Here is a 16,874-nt window from a genome sequence, read left to right as displayed (position 1 = left end):
TTCAAATATCATTCTTTTTCCAAATGGTACCTATGGTTGAGCAAGCCACACCTTCCCCCTCCTCAGTCCTCTGGTCCTATGATCTCCTGCCTGAGACTTTGTCAAAGTAAAGAAGTATAGAGAGTAATTACCTGCTTGCAATAAGCGTTTACTGCACCTTACGCGCAATGATAGAATCCTGCGTTGTCCTGCTTGTAGTATGCCGGTAAAGTGAATAGTGAAAGCGATTTTTTTTACTGGTTAACAAGCCAATCGATTGGCCAGGACAAAATTTGGACGGCTGTTTATCCCGGCCAGACAAATTTTGTCCTCCTAGTGCGATTAGGCCCTAAGTTAATGCGCGAAAAAATGAAAACAGAAAAGTAACCTCAACATTTACCTAGGGAGCTTTTTTTGGACATATGCTCCCTGACAAGAATGGAATTTTTTTGGTAGTATTGAAAACAATATTAAAAAGCATCAACTGTTATTTTTTCTTACTTTCTTTTTATAACTCAATTTACCTGGGGAATGGAAATTGGTTGGTTATATTATAAACAATAGTAGAAAAGCTTCAACTGTTATTTTTTCTTGATTTCTTTGTATGAACGCTTGTTGAATAAATTAACTCATCGAATTTGCATAACAACACGACAGCAGAAGATGGTACGCGTTTCTAGTCCACGGAAGTAGGGAACGAAAGAAAATATTATAATGCTTATAGAACGAGGGATGGATAGAAATAAATATAGGACGATTTAAGAATAACTTTCGTGGGAAAAAGTTTTGAGATGCTCATGAAGCGGAAGAATAAAGAACCGGAAGTTTTTAGTGCCGATAATAATTATCATGCATGCGGATTGTACTTATAAATGTTATGAAAATATAATCTTGAAAAGCATATAAACATCAGAGAGACAAGAATATTTGATCAAATACCAGTATTTTCAAGAATAATATTGCATCCTTTTTTGGGGGAGTTTTAATTGTTATTTATAAGTTTTTGGTAGCGAGGCATTAAGTGCACCAGTCCCTTAGATTCAACTGAGGAGTTCCAAATAAGAAATTTCAAAATCGCTCAAAATTAGTTTAAAGTTAGCCCCTGGTTCTCTTATCATGTTTAAAAAGTTTGAGTTACATACAATAAATATTTTTCGAGAAATTCCGAATTTACGATTTTGCCTATAAAATCGCCGATTTGGGGGCATTTTTCACCTTTAAATATACGCGGAATTAAAAATAGCGATACAGATCCTTAGAAAGGAGTTGATAAGGTATAAATCGAGTGGTTTCTTTACTTTTTCCGGCAAAAAAAAGTATATTTTATTGCTGTCTAAACATGTCAATAAAAAATGTCGACTTGAATAATAGCTTAAATTTGGGGCTTATAAAACCGATGGTACATGGATTTTCGCAGAGATTTTGCACTTTAAGCAAACATTGGTGTTATTTCTTTCGATTCAGCAAATAAAAAATTGGGGGAATCAAATTCCCGAATTATAATGAAGCCGAGCGCAACCCCATGTCGAGCTCAAATAACACGCGATTTTCTTGACAGCCGTCTTTATTAGATACACATACCTGTTTGTACAGGAGACAAACCACAGATAATAAACTCTACCGTTACTGTATACTAATCTCAGATGCTGTATAATTGTCTTGGTTCATCCTTGGAAGTTACTGGAAGTCACTAAAGACATTACAATGAAAAATATTTGCTATTTTGTACAGACTTCAGGTCAGAACACCTGCCGGAATGGCAAACTTTGAAGGATTTGTTTGGGTTTTAAAGTTTCTTTACGCTCAATTGAAGTAAAAGATATTCAAACACGTCAGTTCTTACCTTCTGCCAAGAGGTTTCTGGCAGAAAAGCCGATTTGTAAGATTAATTTCAATTTTAATTTCCATTAAAAAATCAAAAATGCAATTAAAGACGTAAGGGGGAAGGGGGTCGTAAAATCGCATAGAATATTGACAAAATCAGCAATACTGTCTGCGCTGACTAAGTAAAGCTTTATTTCACTTTAAAGGTGCAGCGTCATGGTACTGCGCATGTCTCGAGTCAGAGTTTATTGTAGGCTTAGCTTTTTATTTAGCTACAAACAGTTGAACTTTTTTAAAGCTGTCAATACCTTGTTGACATAATATAATATTATATTGAAAACTATGTTTATTGACAGTTTGTGGTCATTTTTCTTTGAATTTAAGTCTCCCACATGTACCAAAAGCTCATAAGTCAGTATTAGAATTTCACTGAAATTCATTGTATCAGGGACAGAGAGCTATTGCAAAGCTCTTAACAATGACACTCCCCCTATAAAGGAGTGTAAAAAAATTCAAAATTCAGCTGAAAATTTAAGCAACTAGTACAAACACTGCCCCTTTAAAGGGCGGAGACAAAAGAAATCAAAATAGTTGGTGGGGGGTTTCTGTTGTTTTTGTTTTAGTTTTTATTATCATTATTATTATTATTATTATTAATATTTGTGAGGAAAAATTCAGCTAAAATAGCCAGGGGTCAATTCAAAATAATTGTTTTTTTTATGTCTGAGTGTGTGTATTTTTTTTTTACTGAAAAAGGCGATAAAATTGTAAATACAATATTGGGAACGGCTTTTTTCACATCCAAGATGCTCAAACATATAGTCGAACATAGGTGGACCTTTCTCGGCCTTTAACAATGAGTTGTCTACTTCATTCTTGGCTGCAAGTCTCTTTCTGAAAAGAGTCTAAGGATGCTGCTGGCAATTCTATGTAAGCTACCTTGTACAAAATGCATCCCATCAAATAGAACATTAAAGATCACATACTTTTTTACTTCCTTAAACTCTTTGCCTTTTGTTCTTTGTTCTTATCGTAGGAACAAATTGAATACAAATAATCAGTAAACCGACCAATCTCATTTTGTTAGAGGTATAATGTGTACCAGGCCTGTATTCTTCGTATCCTGGCTGAGGTAGACTAACCTGCCACACCACTTTTTTAGATGAGTATTATTGAAAAAGACTCCAAAAGGCTATCTCAAACCGTATCATTTCAATTAAAAATGCACTCCTTTACACTGGCAACTGCTCTGGAACGGACCGCTTTTCCAGGGCCGAAGCAAAAAGTCAAAGGCAAAAGACAAATCAATTCAAGAGCGCTATCGCTAGACTCGAAAGACCTTGCTGTGAATTATTGGAGACTTCAGTGCATATCGACTTGGGTCAGAGTTAACTAAACTTAACTGGTAGTGAGGGACTTAAAGTAGTGGGGGGTGTTCTGTTTTCGGTCTTTGTGGGTTATGTTTTTTGTTTGTTTGTGTGTTTTTTTTTTACATTTTTGCGCAAAACTACGCAAGAGTGAGAGGGCTAAGCACTAAGAAAAAAGAATTGAAAAAAAGGCCATTGGCCTAGGATCGAACCCGGCCTGAAGAACAAAACGGAAACCACACATTCGGATTACCCAATCGATATGGCAGCACAAGGCTTTTATGGAAGGCTGTAAAGGACTCATTCGTCCCAAGCACCTATATTTCCGGCGAATATGCTGTACAACACTCTTGCAAGGTATTCCAACCCGCGCATTAATAGGGAGGCAATAACCAGGATCCCAGGCCTGTTATACGGTTAAGCCACGCACAGCTCGCTGAGAAATAGGATAAAAAATAAAGGTCTATTTGGGCGTCTTGGGTCCCTTGGGGCCTCGCTATGTCCGTGTGGCATCGTAACGCACGGGCGCATTGTCTTTTATTGTGTACAAGACATCAAAATAGCGAAGAAAAAAGACGTTGTTTTGAAGAACTTTGTTTTGATATCACGTGAAAAGCATAAAATAAATAAAAATAAATGAATTGCGATTTGGCGATTATCTTGGTTCTTTGTGAAACTTATTAAGCTATTCACCGCCGTCTAAATATCCATAAAAATTAAAACTTCAGATAAAGATGTAAGGGGAAAGGGGGTTGTAAAATCGCATAGAATATTGACAAAATCCTCAATACGGACTACAATAACTAAGTAAAGCTGTATTTCACTTTAGAGGGGCAGCGCACGGTACTGCGCATGTCTGGAGTCAGTGTTTATTGTGGGCTTGTATTTCTATACAAACAGTTGAGCTTTAATCTGTCAATATCTTGTTAAAATAATATGCAATATTTTATTGAAAAATCTTTTTATTGTACAGTTTGTGGTCATTTCCTTTGAATTTGATTCTCCCACATGTACGAAAAGCTCATAACTGAATTAGAATTTGACTGAAACTAATTGTGTCAGGGCCATAGAGCTATTGCAAAGCTCTTAACCTTACACTGCCCCTTTAAAGGGCGGTGACAAAAGAAATCAAAATAGTTGGTGGGGGGTTTCTGTTGTTTTTGTTTTAGTTTTAATTTTTATTATCATTATTATTATTATTAATATTTTTTAGGAAAAATTCAGCTGTACGGATAGCTACGGTCACCACTGTACATATAGAACTTTTAATGAAAAGAAAGAAAAAAATATATATGCAGTCAAACAACAGAATTGCATGATAACCTTGAATATATTGAATAAAGGACTGCAAAACCAACATCTTTTGTACTAGTTGCTTAAATTGACCCCTGGCTATTTTCAGCTGAATTTTGATTTTTTTTTACACTCCTTTATAGTGGGAGTGTCATGGTTAAGAGCTTTGCAATAGCTCTATGGCCCTGTAACAATGAACTTGAGTGAAATTCTAATATTGACTTATGAGCTTTTGGTACATGTGGGAGACTTTAAACAAAACAAAAAAATGACCACAAGCTGTCAATAGACATAGTTTACTCTCCTGGAGTTTGGAATTCGGCGTACGATCATGTGCGAATAGTAACTTCCTCGCTCTAGAGCTTTTTGTAGGAAACATAAAGAAAATTTGTGCTCGAATTATACTCTGAAAGTATATATTTGCGATTAATACAATCCAACCAAAGCAGTATGAGTTCAAATAAGTGCCAAAACATTCAGACCATCCAAATTAATTTCATGAAATGATCTATGGAGCTTATCAGTGTCGTCGCCGAAGCGAAAACGACCGAGAGGAAAACTAAATGGTTTACAACGAGTATGTGTAGGTAGGCCCTTGGACTTGTGCACAAAAAAGTGGAAAAACGGTCATAAATACGCTGCTTTCAAGATATGTCCTGAGTTCTGCCAGACGTCAGTCGAATGCCGACCCCGAAACCGCATCCTGACCGGCATGCACGTGCGCTTATTCGACCTCCCCAAAATGCATCGCGCGGCGTCTGGGTACGAGACTGACATTATTGTAAGACTCTTTCTTGAAGTGGCAACAAAATTCTTTGCTTTTCAAAGTGCGCTGCCAAACGTCTAGGTACTAATATTTCTGAAGAGTTATTTGCCTAAAATTTCACGCCGTTGTTATTAGGTGAAAGCGTCGGCCCGTTGCCTAGCAAAACAGCACCTCATTAAATGCATGGCCCGGGTGTGGAAACTCATTAATTCACACTCAGTCCGTAGACTGCATGCGCTTTCTACGTGCTTGTCTTAGATATCTTAGTTACCTTAAAATGTCCCAATGAACTTGCTACGCATGCTATATAATCTTATGCGCTTTTCTAGGTATTTAGCTCTTATAAACGTTTCTATGCAGGATACATCTATAAAACTCTAGTTTCTTAGGTTACAGTCCTGGAACACTTGCGACTTGTAGAACAGGTTGGCTTCATAAGCTGCCAAAGCTTCATCTGAATGAACTTTCTATTAAACGCTTAGAACTCAAGCTACAAGAGTCCATGTGTGTCGAGTACAGATTGTGGATCATGCATTTCCGATAAGAATATATGATGAGTCTTCGTTACTGCCGCGAAAGCAGATACTAGGGATTACGCTCCTATATAATATATAAGTCGTATGTCAGAAATTCTTCCCATGTGAACTATTCCAGGGAATGCTTGCTGCCTTAGCTACATAATGCTACCCATGCTATATATCTTTTATGTGATGTTCTGTTTATTTAGCTCAAAAACGGTTTCATCTAAAAAATCTAGTTGCGCAGGTTTAACTATTATGAACACAGTCATGCGACGTACACAACGCTTGCTTGGTATACAGGTTCATTGATAAGCGCTTTTCACTTTACTTACTCTCATAAACGTTGGCAACTCAAGGTACACGGGTGGATCTTGGTGCGTTTTCGAAAAGAAGATATGTGGAAGATATGTCAGAAGTTCTTCGCGTGCTACATATTATAAGTTCTGTTCTATGTATTTAGCTCTCATTAACGTTTCTACCAAGGCTGCATCTATAAAACTCTAGTTTCACAGGTGGTTACATTCTCAGGAGCACTCGTAGAAAACGCTGGGTTCGTACGCATGCGTGCTTCATCTGGTAAGCGGTTTCTAATTTGCTTACTCTCATAAAAGCTGGCAACTCAAACTACAAGAGTCCATGTGGGCCAAGTAGAGATGGTGGGTCATGCTCTATTTCCGAAAAGAAGAAATGTGTTAAAATCTTCGTTACAGTCGCAAATTTGCGTATAATATTGCACGAGGGCTATGCTCTCTATGAAACATTTGCTTCGAAAACTACGTACGTAGCTTTTAGGCTTTTATCAGGAATTCTTCCCAGGCAACTCTTTCTACTTAAGCTGCATAGATCTGTGGTTGCTATGTGTTTGCTACCTGATATGGTCAAGTGAACTTGCTGTGCATGCAATATCCCTTATACACTTTTCTACGTATTCACAGCTCTCATAAACTTTTCTACGCAGGCTACATCTATATAAAACTTTAATCTATAGATTACATTGCCAGGGACACATGCTACGTAGAAAACACAGGCTTCGTACGGAATGCTTCATCTGATAAGCGTTTTCCTTTTACTTAAACATAAACGCTTGGCAACCTTAAGCTAGCGAGTCCATGAGGGTCGAGTAGAGATGGTAGACATGCTGCAATTCCGAAAAGAAGATATGTTGAAGTCTTCTTTAGTGTCGCACATTTGTGTGTCATACTTGCACAAGGGCCATGTTCTCTATGAAACCTTTGCATCGAAAGCTTACGTAAGACTAAACAGTCTTTATGACAGAAAATCTCATTTAGACGATTCCAAGGAACGCTTGCTACATACATAGCTTAGATACGTATGCTGCAACTTTTATGAGGTTTTCTACGTATTGAGCTCTCATCAACGTTTGTACGCAGGTTACATCTATGAGATAAGCTTGCGCTTGTTTTTTAAAACAATAACTGTCTAACTGAAAACAACAAAAATTGAAAAAAAAAACAGCAGGGAACACAGCAACAAAAATTAGGTGTAAAAGCAAGAAAGCGTGCGCCTAAACTCGTGTATACATCTGGTGCAGAATTTTCTTCATATAGACGTGCGATATCTTTCGTGAAACAAAGTGTGATAGTCAAAGGGTAATAGTAAAACACAAAAGAGAACATTTAGAATCAGATCACAATAAAATGTAATACGCTAAAGCGTAGTTCACGGGTTAATGAAAATCATTCTATCGTTATTTAAAAGTAAACACAAATTACACTTTTATCAAGGTCTACATCGAGTCAACGTGAAAGAAAGGAAAGCGTTGCGATACCGGTCTCTTTGTGAAGTGTTATCTTTCAATTTTGCGTTGAACGAGTGCTCTCAAGCGAACGTGAAGATAGGATTAAGACACAATGTGTGAATAAGTGGCTTTTAGGGAAGAAAGGTAGGTTTTGTAGATGAAAAAGGTGAGCCAAATTTTAGAAAACAAAGGGTAGTTCGGATACATGAGGAATTGAAATGAAAGCATGAAAGTTTATTCATTCCCATCGTCACGTAAAAGAAAAGAAATCATTCATTTGGACAACATTATTTTACAGATTTTAATGGCTCGTTGACATTTTTGATGTAATAATTCTTTTTTCACAATTCTCATTTTACGTGAGTTTTTGAATTTAATTTTTTTTTCAATTTTTCTACTCTTGTATTCTCGTTTATTTTCTAACCACAAATATTAATTAATTTCTATTGAAGGGAGGCCAATTTTTTTTTTCTTGTTAAAATTATTCATCCCCCTGATTGCGAATTACGGAACTAATATTTCCTGACCTTTTTTACTACATAATATTAAAAAAGCCCATTCACCACTTAGATAGAAAGTAAACACCAATCTTTGATCACATTAACAGGTAACCGTATAAATACCGTCAAACCATAACAAAAACAAACCAAATTCTTCTGCCATATTTTCCTTTCTTTGCGGCCATAACATAATGACACTGTTATCGGTATCATCAGAAATGTTTCCTTATCTCTGACTCGAGTTCGGGTGCATTTGATTTTGTGCATTGGCACCATAATTACACTCGACCGACAGTTAGTGTCTATTTGCTTTTTCCTGTATTCACCAAATGACGGTATAATCTTGAATGTAGGCTTAAATATTTGATCGGATCAAAACCTCACAGTTTTTCTCTGCCTTTCCATGCATGCCCTGTTGCAAGTAATTTATTTCCCTTGTTTTTTTGTTGTTTTTTTTTTGTTATTGTTGTATCTTTCCTCACATTTTATTTCGAAATTGCTCCCTTTTCTGGTGTCATAGATGCAAAGTTCTCTTGTCTAGTCCTAAGCTCTCTTAACTCTCGCTTTATTAAATTCTGGTTTCTCGAAGTTGGCTTATTATGTGCCTTTGTGCGCTCTTTCGTTCTAAGTAGGAGTTCACGAAGTCCGCGTACTGTTCGCTCAAGGGCAGTCAGCCTTTCAGTGCTCTTTCCAAGCTCTATCTTGTTTTGTTCATTTGCAATTTGTATCTCCTTGTTAACATTCAACACCCGAATCAACACAACGCCAAAGACAGCAGTGTAGACCACGATTAAAATAAATGCAAATAAAACAGCCTTGTAAGACTTCTTGGTGTTGTCTCCAGATGGTCTTATACGCACCGAGCTTTGATAGCCTGATTCAAGATCCATCCTCAATGATTCCAACGCTCTTTTTTCTCATCGAAACCCGTAAAAAGCTCCGATTATTCTCCGTATTTCCTCTCAATGGGAGTGCTTTTGACGGCTTGTTGTCACTGTTTCCGCGTAAAAACAAAATCAATTTACAACAATAACAAACTGCAAGAAAAATATTATCTCTTTTTCAAATGTCTACCAATTCGATGAGAAATATGGCTCCCAATAGCCTTGCCTTTTGTTATTCTAATTGAATTTATTCTCCGATAACAGAGCAGCCGTCACCCGTACATTGGCGACTTCCTATTCTATGGGGGCTTACCTTAAAAAATGCGAAGTCGCCTTTGTGTGATTGAAGTGGTTACTAGCGAGACATGCTTGGCATTTTGTGACAGCTAATCAGCGTTTAGAATGTTGAATATTGTTAATGGCCGCGAGATTTTTGCGCCTAAAGTGCTTCGCGATAAAGTGCGAGGCAAACCAATGAGAAGCACCGGATGTAACAAATGTAATTTCGCCTCTGGGTTTTCGGCAAGGTTCGTTCATAAGAGCAGCGCTAATTAAATAGACTATTTGAAGGGGTTTTGATCTCGTTTATTCAGAGGGTGAAGAGTGCCGCCATGCGGAGGCAAAGTAGACTGCAATGCATCAAACTTCACATAGCTGACGAAAAGCACCCGGGAAAAGAAAGCGCGCGCTCGCATCTTGTCCGCGAGGCCTTCTGGGGACTTGCGCTAAGAGATCACGTGACTGTTTGGGTGGCAAACTAGAGCGCGCTCAGGCTTTTAGTAGGAAAATAACAGCAACATAAAGCAGCTTATTCAGCGTTTACGCAAAAAGCAAGACATCCTTTTTTCCAGAAAAGCTTTAGTTTCATTTAAAGATTTAATTTTTTCGTCGTTCTCTGGTGTGACGGGCGCATTCATTTCTGAATTTTTTTGTTTATGATTATTTTGTTTTGAATTTGCCACCCAGAAAGATCTCGTGATCTCTTAGCGCAAGTCCCCTATTACCATCGTTTTTAATGCATTCACTCGAAAGGCCTTTAGATAAATTTGCGCCGGCTTTTAGGTGCACGTGTAGGTGGGAGAAGCTTTTTCATCTCCATATTTCAAAATCCGAACGTCCAAATTAAAGATTGTATTCCTTCAACATCTTGATAAAACCCCAGAATTCGATGGGCAAAAATTCTTTCGAAAGATATCTATCAACGACCCGATGAATATCATTCCTAGTAATTTAATCCGTAAAAATCTTGAAATCGTTAAAATTTAATCCAAAATTTTCTAAGATAAAAGCCTGTTTTTTTTGTTAAATTTTATGGAAACTGTGGCAAAGAAACTAAAACTCTGCCTGACAACTCTGACATTCCATCTGCAACTAAATAAAAAAACCTGGAGAACTGGTAGTCTTGGCTTATAGCTTATACCGGCGGCCCAAAAACCCCAAATCCACCGATATTAAAGACCTGGGTTCTCCAAGTGGAGGGGGCATGCGTTATTTTGAGCCTGTTCATAACGCCCTTTTCTGGATTTTTGAAAGAGATTAGGGAGGTATTTGGACATGCAAATACAACATATGCATATTCTATCGTCACTAAAGCGCAATTAACAGATGCAATATATTTAGTTTCTACACAGCATTTCTTAAGCTTTCACAAAACGACGCAGGATTCCTAGTGGAGCACAAATGTAAAAAATAAAACACATCACTTTGGCTAAAATACCATCTTAGATGCCGAAAATTGCAGCAATTTTCCAGTGTCTCGTTTGTAAATAGCTCGAAGTCAATCAGTCTTTTGGGGCATTTTTTTATTGTTTCCCCTCGTATCAATTTTCTCCCTCTAGGATAGCTCCTGTTATCATTTCATCGACAAGGCGCCAGGTCAAGTCAAGTATAACGGAGCAAGGGTAATCTGGACTTGATATGGAAAAGATTGATATCAGGGATATCGCGCGATGACTAAAAAATACTTTCCGTGGACACCCACGTTGACCCTCGAATATCCGTAGCTCTTTGTCTATATCAGGAGTGTAAAAAGATCGCAAGGTATAATGGGAAGGGTTTGCCCCATAATCCTGTTCGACGAATTTCTCTTAATACTATAACACATTCAATACCCTTTTCGTATCTATTGAATTTTTCGGTCAATTCTTTTAACACAACTCAACACATACTCTATCCACAGAGCTTCCAGTGTCGACGGATCGACATAGATTCGATAAACAATCAATACAGATTCGATAAACAATCAATACAGATTTGACAATCAACCAACACAAAAAGCTCGATGAGTTACACTTTATACAAATGACATCCCATTTCCTGTCCTTACCATTAGTAAGTCGTCGTTAAGTTTGTCTCACGATTTTCACATAATTTTGTCGCCACGATCGAAGCCATTGAGTGAAATAAATTACTTTGCACTCGGAGAACCTGTGTATCGTACCCGCAAGGCTTCATGGGTATCAACCTAATAAGCAGATAAGCACAAATAAAATTACAAATTCAGGTTTCAAAAGTTGCAGAATTCTTGCTTATGTTCTTATAAAAATTAAAACACGAATTCAGCCGTTTACACGCTACCCATGAACCACCGCGGGCACATTGATTCTTGAGTGCAACCTTATTTGAAAATATGCAACTTCAACAGTTTCGATTGGCAGTAGAGTACTTGCAGTTTGGATCTTGCCGATAAGATGATGCAAGCCAGCACTACTGTGGGGTTTAACAGGAAGAACTTCGTTCTTATAACCATGCTGTGATGTTAAACAGCACTGAATTATTCCTTTTCACCAATCTCTTTCCAAGGGTAACTAAACGCATCTGTTGGTTTTCTGTCCTTCTTTCTCCACAACTTTTTCTTTTCCTTTGTTCTCACATTTTCACACCACGGACTGACTGCAAACTTATTCTTCCAGGCAATTATGAACTGAGAAAAAATACAGAAGTACACTTAATCTAAGGTAAGTAAATCGGGGGATAACTTGGCTTTCGGGAACGGTGAGTTATCCGTAGGTTAGCTAACCAATGATTAGCGAATTTTAACCCGGGATTAGGCGCTGATCTAGGATGAGATTAATCGGCCTTTCAGCAACCGGCCCAAGGTCTTTAAACCCATACACTTGTACTCTTACACAAGGGTCTTATAGTTTAATAGCCACGCCCAGGTGCTTACACGCATAACCTGTTAGTCCTACAGTATATCTCAATTGCCACGCCAAGGTCAGGCCCACACAGATCCAACTTAAAGACCAGTGGGTCCTATAGTTTACTATCCATGTCCAGTTCATAAATTCCATACTCTAGCACACTGAACTGTGAGTCCAATATTTCACTAGCAGGTATTTTAATACCTAATTCTAGCACCCTTACCTGGGGGTTCCATAGCTAACTGGCCACGCCACCTATGGGACCAATAGATTACAAATTACCCCTAGGTATTAACACCCATACCCTAGTACCCTTACCTCTGGGGGTCCCATATCTCACTGGCCACGCCCAGGTATCAACACCCTTACTATAGTACTCTTACCAATGGGAACAATAGATTACAAGCCAAGCCCAGGTATTAACACCTATATCCTACCACCTTACCTGGGGGTCCCATAGCTCACTGGCCACGCCAAGGTCTTTACAGCACCTCATCAGTGCATTAGACTTTGCAGACTCTATTGCTTTGCCGTAGACCATGTTTCCATTATTGGAGTAGAAAGTATGTTCCCCAGTTGCTTGTGACGCAAACCGTCCCTCGCAGAACAGGGCATACTCTCGCACAATAAGCTGACTATTGTCTTTCTCACTCTAGGGAAACCAACAATCAATTTATATAATTGTTATTTGAGAACCCATAAAAGGTGAATAAAATTACCCCAAAGGAAGAATCGAGGCATAAAAGGATGGTTAACCCGAGAGATTTTTTACCTGGAATTGGAGTGAGTCTCCACGAGGGACCAATGCCCAACCACCTGGACCAAATGCAACATTCAGGATTCTTCGGTACTTAATTTCTGGGAGGTATATCAGACCTAGAAATTGGTTAAAATAATTAATAGGGTTTCTCAGTGTCATAACGGCATAGTTATAGAAGGTTTGTTTAACGCACTCAAGAAAAAAAGCATGAAAGCTGTGGGGTGGTGTTTTTAAAAGAAAAAAGGCAATAATATTGTGTTTATAAAGCAACCAGGCACAGAAGTGCATTTTCTGCTTAATCACAATATGCAGTTTTAACTCACAATCTACAAGAAAAAACTATTTTTCCTGGAGTTAAAATCTAAGCTCAATGAAGAAAATACACCTGAATTTGAAGAAAATGGCATCAATAAAGAAATGATCTCTTTTCATGGTCACTCTTTCTTGAGTGACCATGAATAATACATTTTAAATAAGGTTGCACTCAGAGAACATGTGTATCGTAACCCACAGTGCTTCATGGGTATCAAGTTAATAAGCAGATAAGCATAAATAAAAAGAAAAATTTAGGTTTTATATTTCACTCAGCTCATACTAGGTTGGCGGGTACACAGGATTGGCTAAGGGGGGTGTGCAGTCATAGGTATCGTATGGAAAAAGCTAAGTACTATTTGAAGAATCCTTAATAAGAAATGACTCACTTTTTGATCGCCAAGGGGGGTTGCACATGCACCCTGCGCACCCCCCGTGTACACATCTTCTAGGTGTATGCCTGCTTACCGTCTGGTTTGATTTCCACATCCTGTTCATTCACCGGAGCCATGAGTGCCTTGACAGCATCAGAACTGAACGCCTGGGAGCCAGCACCACTATACAAAGATCCATCTAGGAATCTACAATCAAGAAACTCTATCCCTCAATTGCATTTTTTTACAATTTAAAATGAAGAATGCTTCACTGTCAAGAAATGTGTCATACTGAATCACTATTCATTCATTATTCATTCATTCATTTGAAAATCCTCCTTATTTTGAGTGAAATTTTAGAAGAAATGTACCTACTGAAGCAAAAAAATTACTTTTCACAGTTTATCCCTCAAATTCCGGAAATCCTTCAATGCAATATTTCTTCTTTATTCAAAGACCCGCATATTGTATTTACCTATATAAGCGCTTCCCCTGAATAAGTTTTAAGAAAGCGCTGTGAATTATTTCCCTATCATCCACCAGAATTGCCACACTGCCCCTGGGCCCTGTGTCTTGGTACGAATAGCCAATTCAGACCAAAAATTCCACCCCTTTATATAAATCCCCCATAGAAAAAGAACCTCCCCGAATAAGCACCCCGTCTAAGAGTAGAAATATTCAAGGCACTTATTTAAATAAATACAGCATGCTTAGTAGTGTTGACAGATTTCTATGGAAACGGTTTGATCGACGTCCACCAAAAATCATTTGAAAAGCGAAGTTCTTTTTGTCTCAATTGTGTGTGAGACTGAGAACAAGTATGAGACTGAGAACAAGTATGAGAGGCATACAGGGTCATAATTGCTGGTGGATCAGACCCGTATCCAGGATTTTTCATGGGGGAGTGCGAAATCCAAAACAGTGGGGTTTTTTTTTGGTGGGGAGGGGGGATGCATTTTCATATAAAAATATTAAACCCAAAAGAACAGAAAGTTTATCTTTTAATTCCATTGCAGTATCTCTAAGGGGCATTAATTATTGGATTTGGCTACAAAAATGTTTTGAGTTATAGATTTATGACATACCAGAGTGATCTAGATTGCCTTTTTTATCTTATTCACTTATGCTTTATAGTTTTGTCTACAATAGCAAGTCTATTGTGCACGCCCTACCCCCCCCCCCCCCCCCTGGGTACTGGCCAGGGGATAGATCTGTCATGACAACTCACAGGAAATGTAATGAATAATTATAAGTTAGGTGATACCCAGTTAGAACACGTAAAATCCTACAAGTACCTAGGGCTCATTTTAGTGTTTAGTAGTTTTGCAAAGCAAGAACTCTAAAAGGTTGCACTCAAGGCGCTACTTAAACTGAGAAAAGATGTTGGTGCCCACTTTAGAACAGATATAAATCTTACTTTAAAACTTTTTGACACTCTAATAAAACCGATATTGTTGTATGGAAGAGAGATTTAAGGTGTAGATACACTGGACAACCAGTCAATGGAGACCCCTTAGTAAAAGTCCAAATAAAGTTTTATAAAATGCTACTGGGTGTAAGCAAAACTGCAGTCAACAATGCCTGCAGAGGAGAACTAGGAAGACATCCCTTAAAGACTGAATACATTTTTAGGACTCTTAAATACTGGACAAAAATTATTTCAAACAGCGATGTAAAACTGCACAATCTTATGCAGGGCTTCAGGTAATTTGGCTTTTTCCGCGCAATCCCACTAAATTTTGTAAGACAAAACATTTAAGTGCACAGCTGATGTGTTTTTAGGGTTATTGTCTCTATTTCTCCTTAAAAAACTTCAGATATTCTTTGTAAGAGTGCGATATTTCGAACTGAATTTCGAAAACAAATAAAATGAATAGGCGTTCTTTGCTAAACCGTGAAGGCCTAGGACTAATAATAAAATACCTTTTTTAATTGACTGGTGGCTAAGAGCCAATGAAAACTCGCCTAAGATATTTTCGCGCAAAAATAAACGTTTTAAAGTTATTTCGTGCTTTCTTTCGGTACAAAATGTAGTTTGGGCGTAACAGTTGATATTCCTTGTAATTTAGCGCGTATATCAGTAAAGAATCCCGCAAAATTTTGATTTTTAAAGAAAAATGTATTGCAAAATCCCACGTAATTTAGCGCGTAATGATTGATTTTCTGCGTAATTTAGCAAAGAATCCCGCATAATTTTGAGTTTTTTTCCGCGTAATTCCAGAAGCCCTGCTTACGTACAACAAATGTAAGGATATGCCGAAAAAAGTGTACTGGTTGGAAAAGTAAACAAAATATAGAAAAAATAGGATTTGGATTAATTTGGAATATAGAAAACTCACAAAGATATTGAATACCAAAAATAGATGGGAGAACTTTTTAATGAACAGGGGAAATAATAAAAAAAAAGAACGTACAGAAACTTTAAAATAAAATATGGGCTAGAACCGTACTTAACAGTCGTAAAAAAATATTCACATAGAACAGCATTAACGCGTCTCCAGCAACCATCCCTTACAAATTTAAATATGGAGGCATTTGACGCCCTATAAAAAAACAAAAGAAAGAACTTGTCTTCTTATTTCAGAGCCTCTTATTCATTATTTTGCAAGTTTTCAGTGCGCCCACTTACAACCCCCAAATGTTAGACCCCCCGCTCTCCTCCCTACATTTAGACAAGAACCATTTCAAATAATCGTGTTTTTAAATCTCGTGAAAAATTCAGGGCACCCTCATTCTTAGGAGAGTCCATTTTTTTAAGAGCCCCCTCCCCCCTATGGGTGATTTTAAATTTTCAGATACCTCCCTTAATATCCTCCCTTCCTCCACCCATCCCCACACAAGTAAGTAATATCATTGATTCACAGTATGATATTTACGTAGTGACTATCACCTAAAGAGTACACAGAGCAGGACCGTAGCCATCATGAGGCAAGTGAGGCACTCGCCTCGGTAAAATTTTGATGTTTAGTGTTTCACAATTGAAAAGTATGAGATTTTGTTGGATTCATCATCCAGTGGCTATCTTTGCCTCGGTAAAATTTTGATTCTGGCTACGAGCCTGCAGAGCAGTTATAGTAATTGCTTAACTCTTATAGTAAACCAAAAACTTTGTTGACATGAGTAGTGCGAGATAGTAAAAGAAAACAAAATGGACTAACATGGCCACCCTAGAGGAAAGAAACATTTCAACAGACCTGTTGTTTTGACCAGCAACAAGACCCGTTCCTTCATCTTCCTCGCTTGTAACGCTACCTGCACTATTCGAGGGATTATGCCCAATGCAATACCGCCTGTCATTGCAAACTCTCTCGAGGGAACGAAATGCAAGCGATGATCGTATTAGTTGAAAATTTGAAGAGAAACAACGCACGCTTCGAATCCCCGCCATTTTG

The 16,874-nt window shown here is 37.9% G+C and overlaps 1 protein-coding gene and 1 long non-coding RNA gene across 3 annotated transcripts; one reads left to right on the top strand and one right to left on the bottom strand.

Moving 5' to 3' along the window:
* Window positions 1–7,896: 7,896 nt before the first annotated feature.
* On the bottom strand, window positions 7,897–16,870 carry LOC5502329 (mitochondrial genome maintenance protein MGM101). Of its 2 annotated transcripts, XM_032370592.2 has the most exons (6): window positions 16,677–16,870; window positions 13,577–13,689; window positions 12,809–12,912; window positions 12,482–12,688; window positions 9,207–11,816; window positions 7,897–9,003 (listed from the first exon to the last, which is right to left on the bottom strand). In XM_032370592.2, exons 1-5 carry the CDS (start codon window positions 16,868–16,870, stop codon window positions 11,667–11,669), a joined length of 768 nt encoding a protein of 255 aa, XP_032226483.2. In that variant the 3' UTR covers window positions 7,897–9,003; window positions 9,207–11,666. The 2 variants fall into 2 exon arrangements, with proteins under 2 accessions (XP_032226483.2, XP_048577220.1); XM_048721263.1 differs by lacking the exon at window positions 7,897–9,003 and having other exon boundaries at window positions 11,755–12,291.
* LOC125559169 lies at window positions 11,755–12,761 on the top strand. The gene is made up of 2 exons (XR_007306402.1): window positions 11,755–11,850; window positions 12,693–12,761. It is a non-coding gene; the product is annotated as an uncharacterized LOC125559169 (long non-coding RNA).
* Window positions 16,871–16,874: the final 4 nt, after the last annotated feature.

This window comes from Nematostella vectensis, chromosome 13 (genome assembly GCF_932526225.1).
Source record: "Nematostella vectensis chromosome 13, jaNemVect1.1, whole genome shotgun sequence".
NCBI classification, from domain to species: Eukaryota; Metazoa; Cnidaria; class Anthozoa; order Actiniaria; family Edwardsiidae; genus Nematostella; species Nematostella vectensis.
Note: the sequence above shows the minus strand (reverse complement) of the source record. Positions and strands in the feature narration are given on the sequence as shown.

Bases quoted from the DNA above. Each gene is read 5' to 3' on its own strand.
- LOC5502329 (XM_032370592.2), bottom strand. From the start codon at position 16,870: ATGGCGGGGATTCGAAGCGTGCGTTGTTTCTCTTCAAATTTTCAACTA. The intron at 13,690-16,676 runs GTCTGTTGAAAT...TCTTGATTGTAG, and splicing joins GTTGCTGGTCAAAACAACAG to ATTCCTAGATGGATCTTTGT. The intron at 11,817-12,481 runs GTAAGGTGGTAG...ATTTTTTCTCAG, and splicing joins GTGAGCTATGGGACCCCCAG to TTCATAATTGCCTGGAAGAA.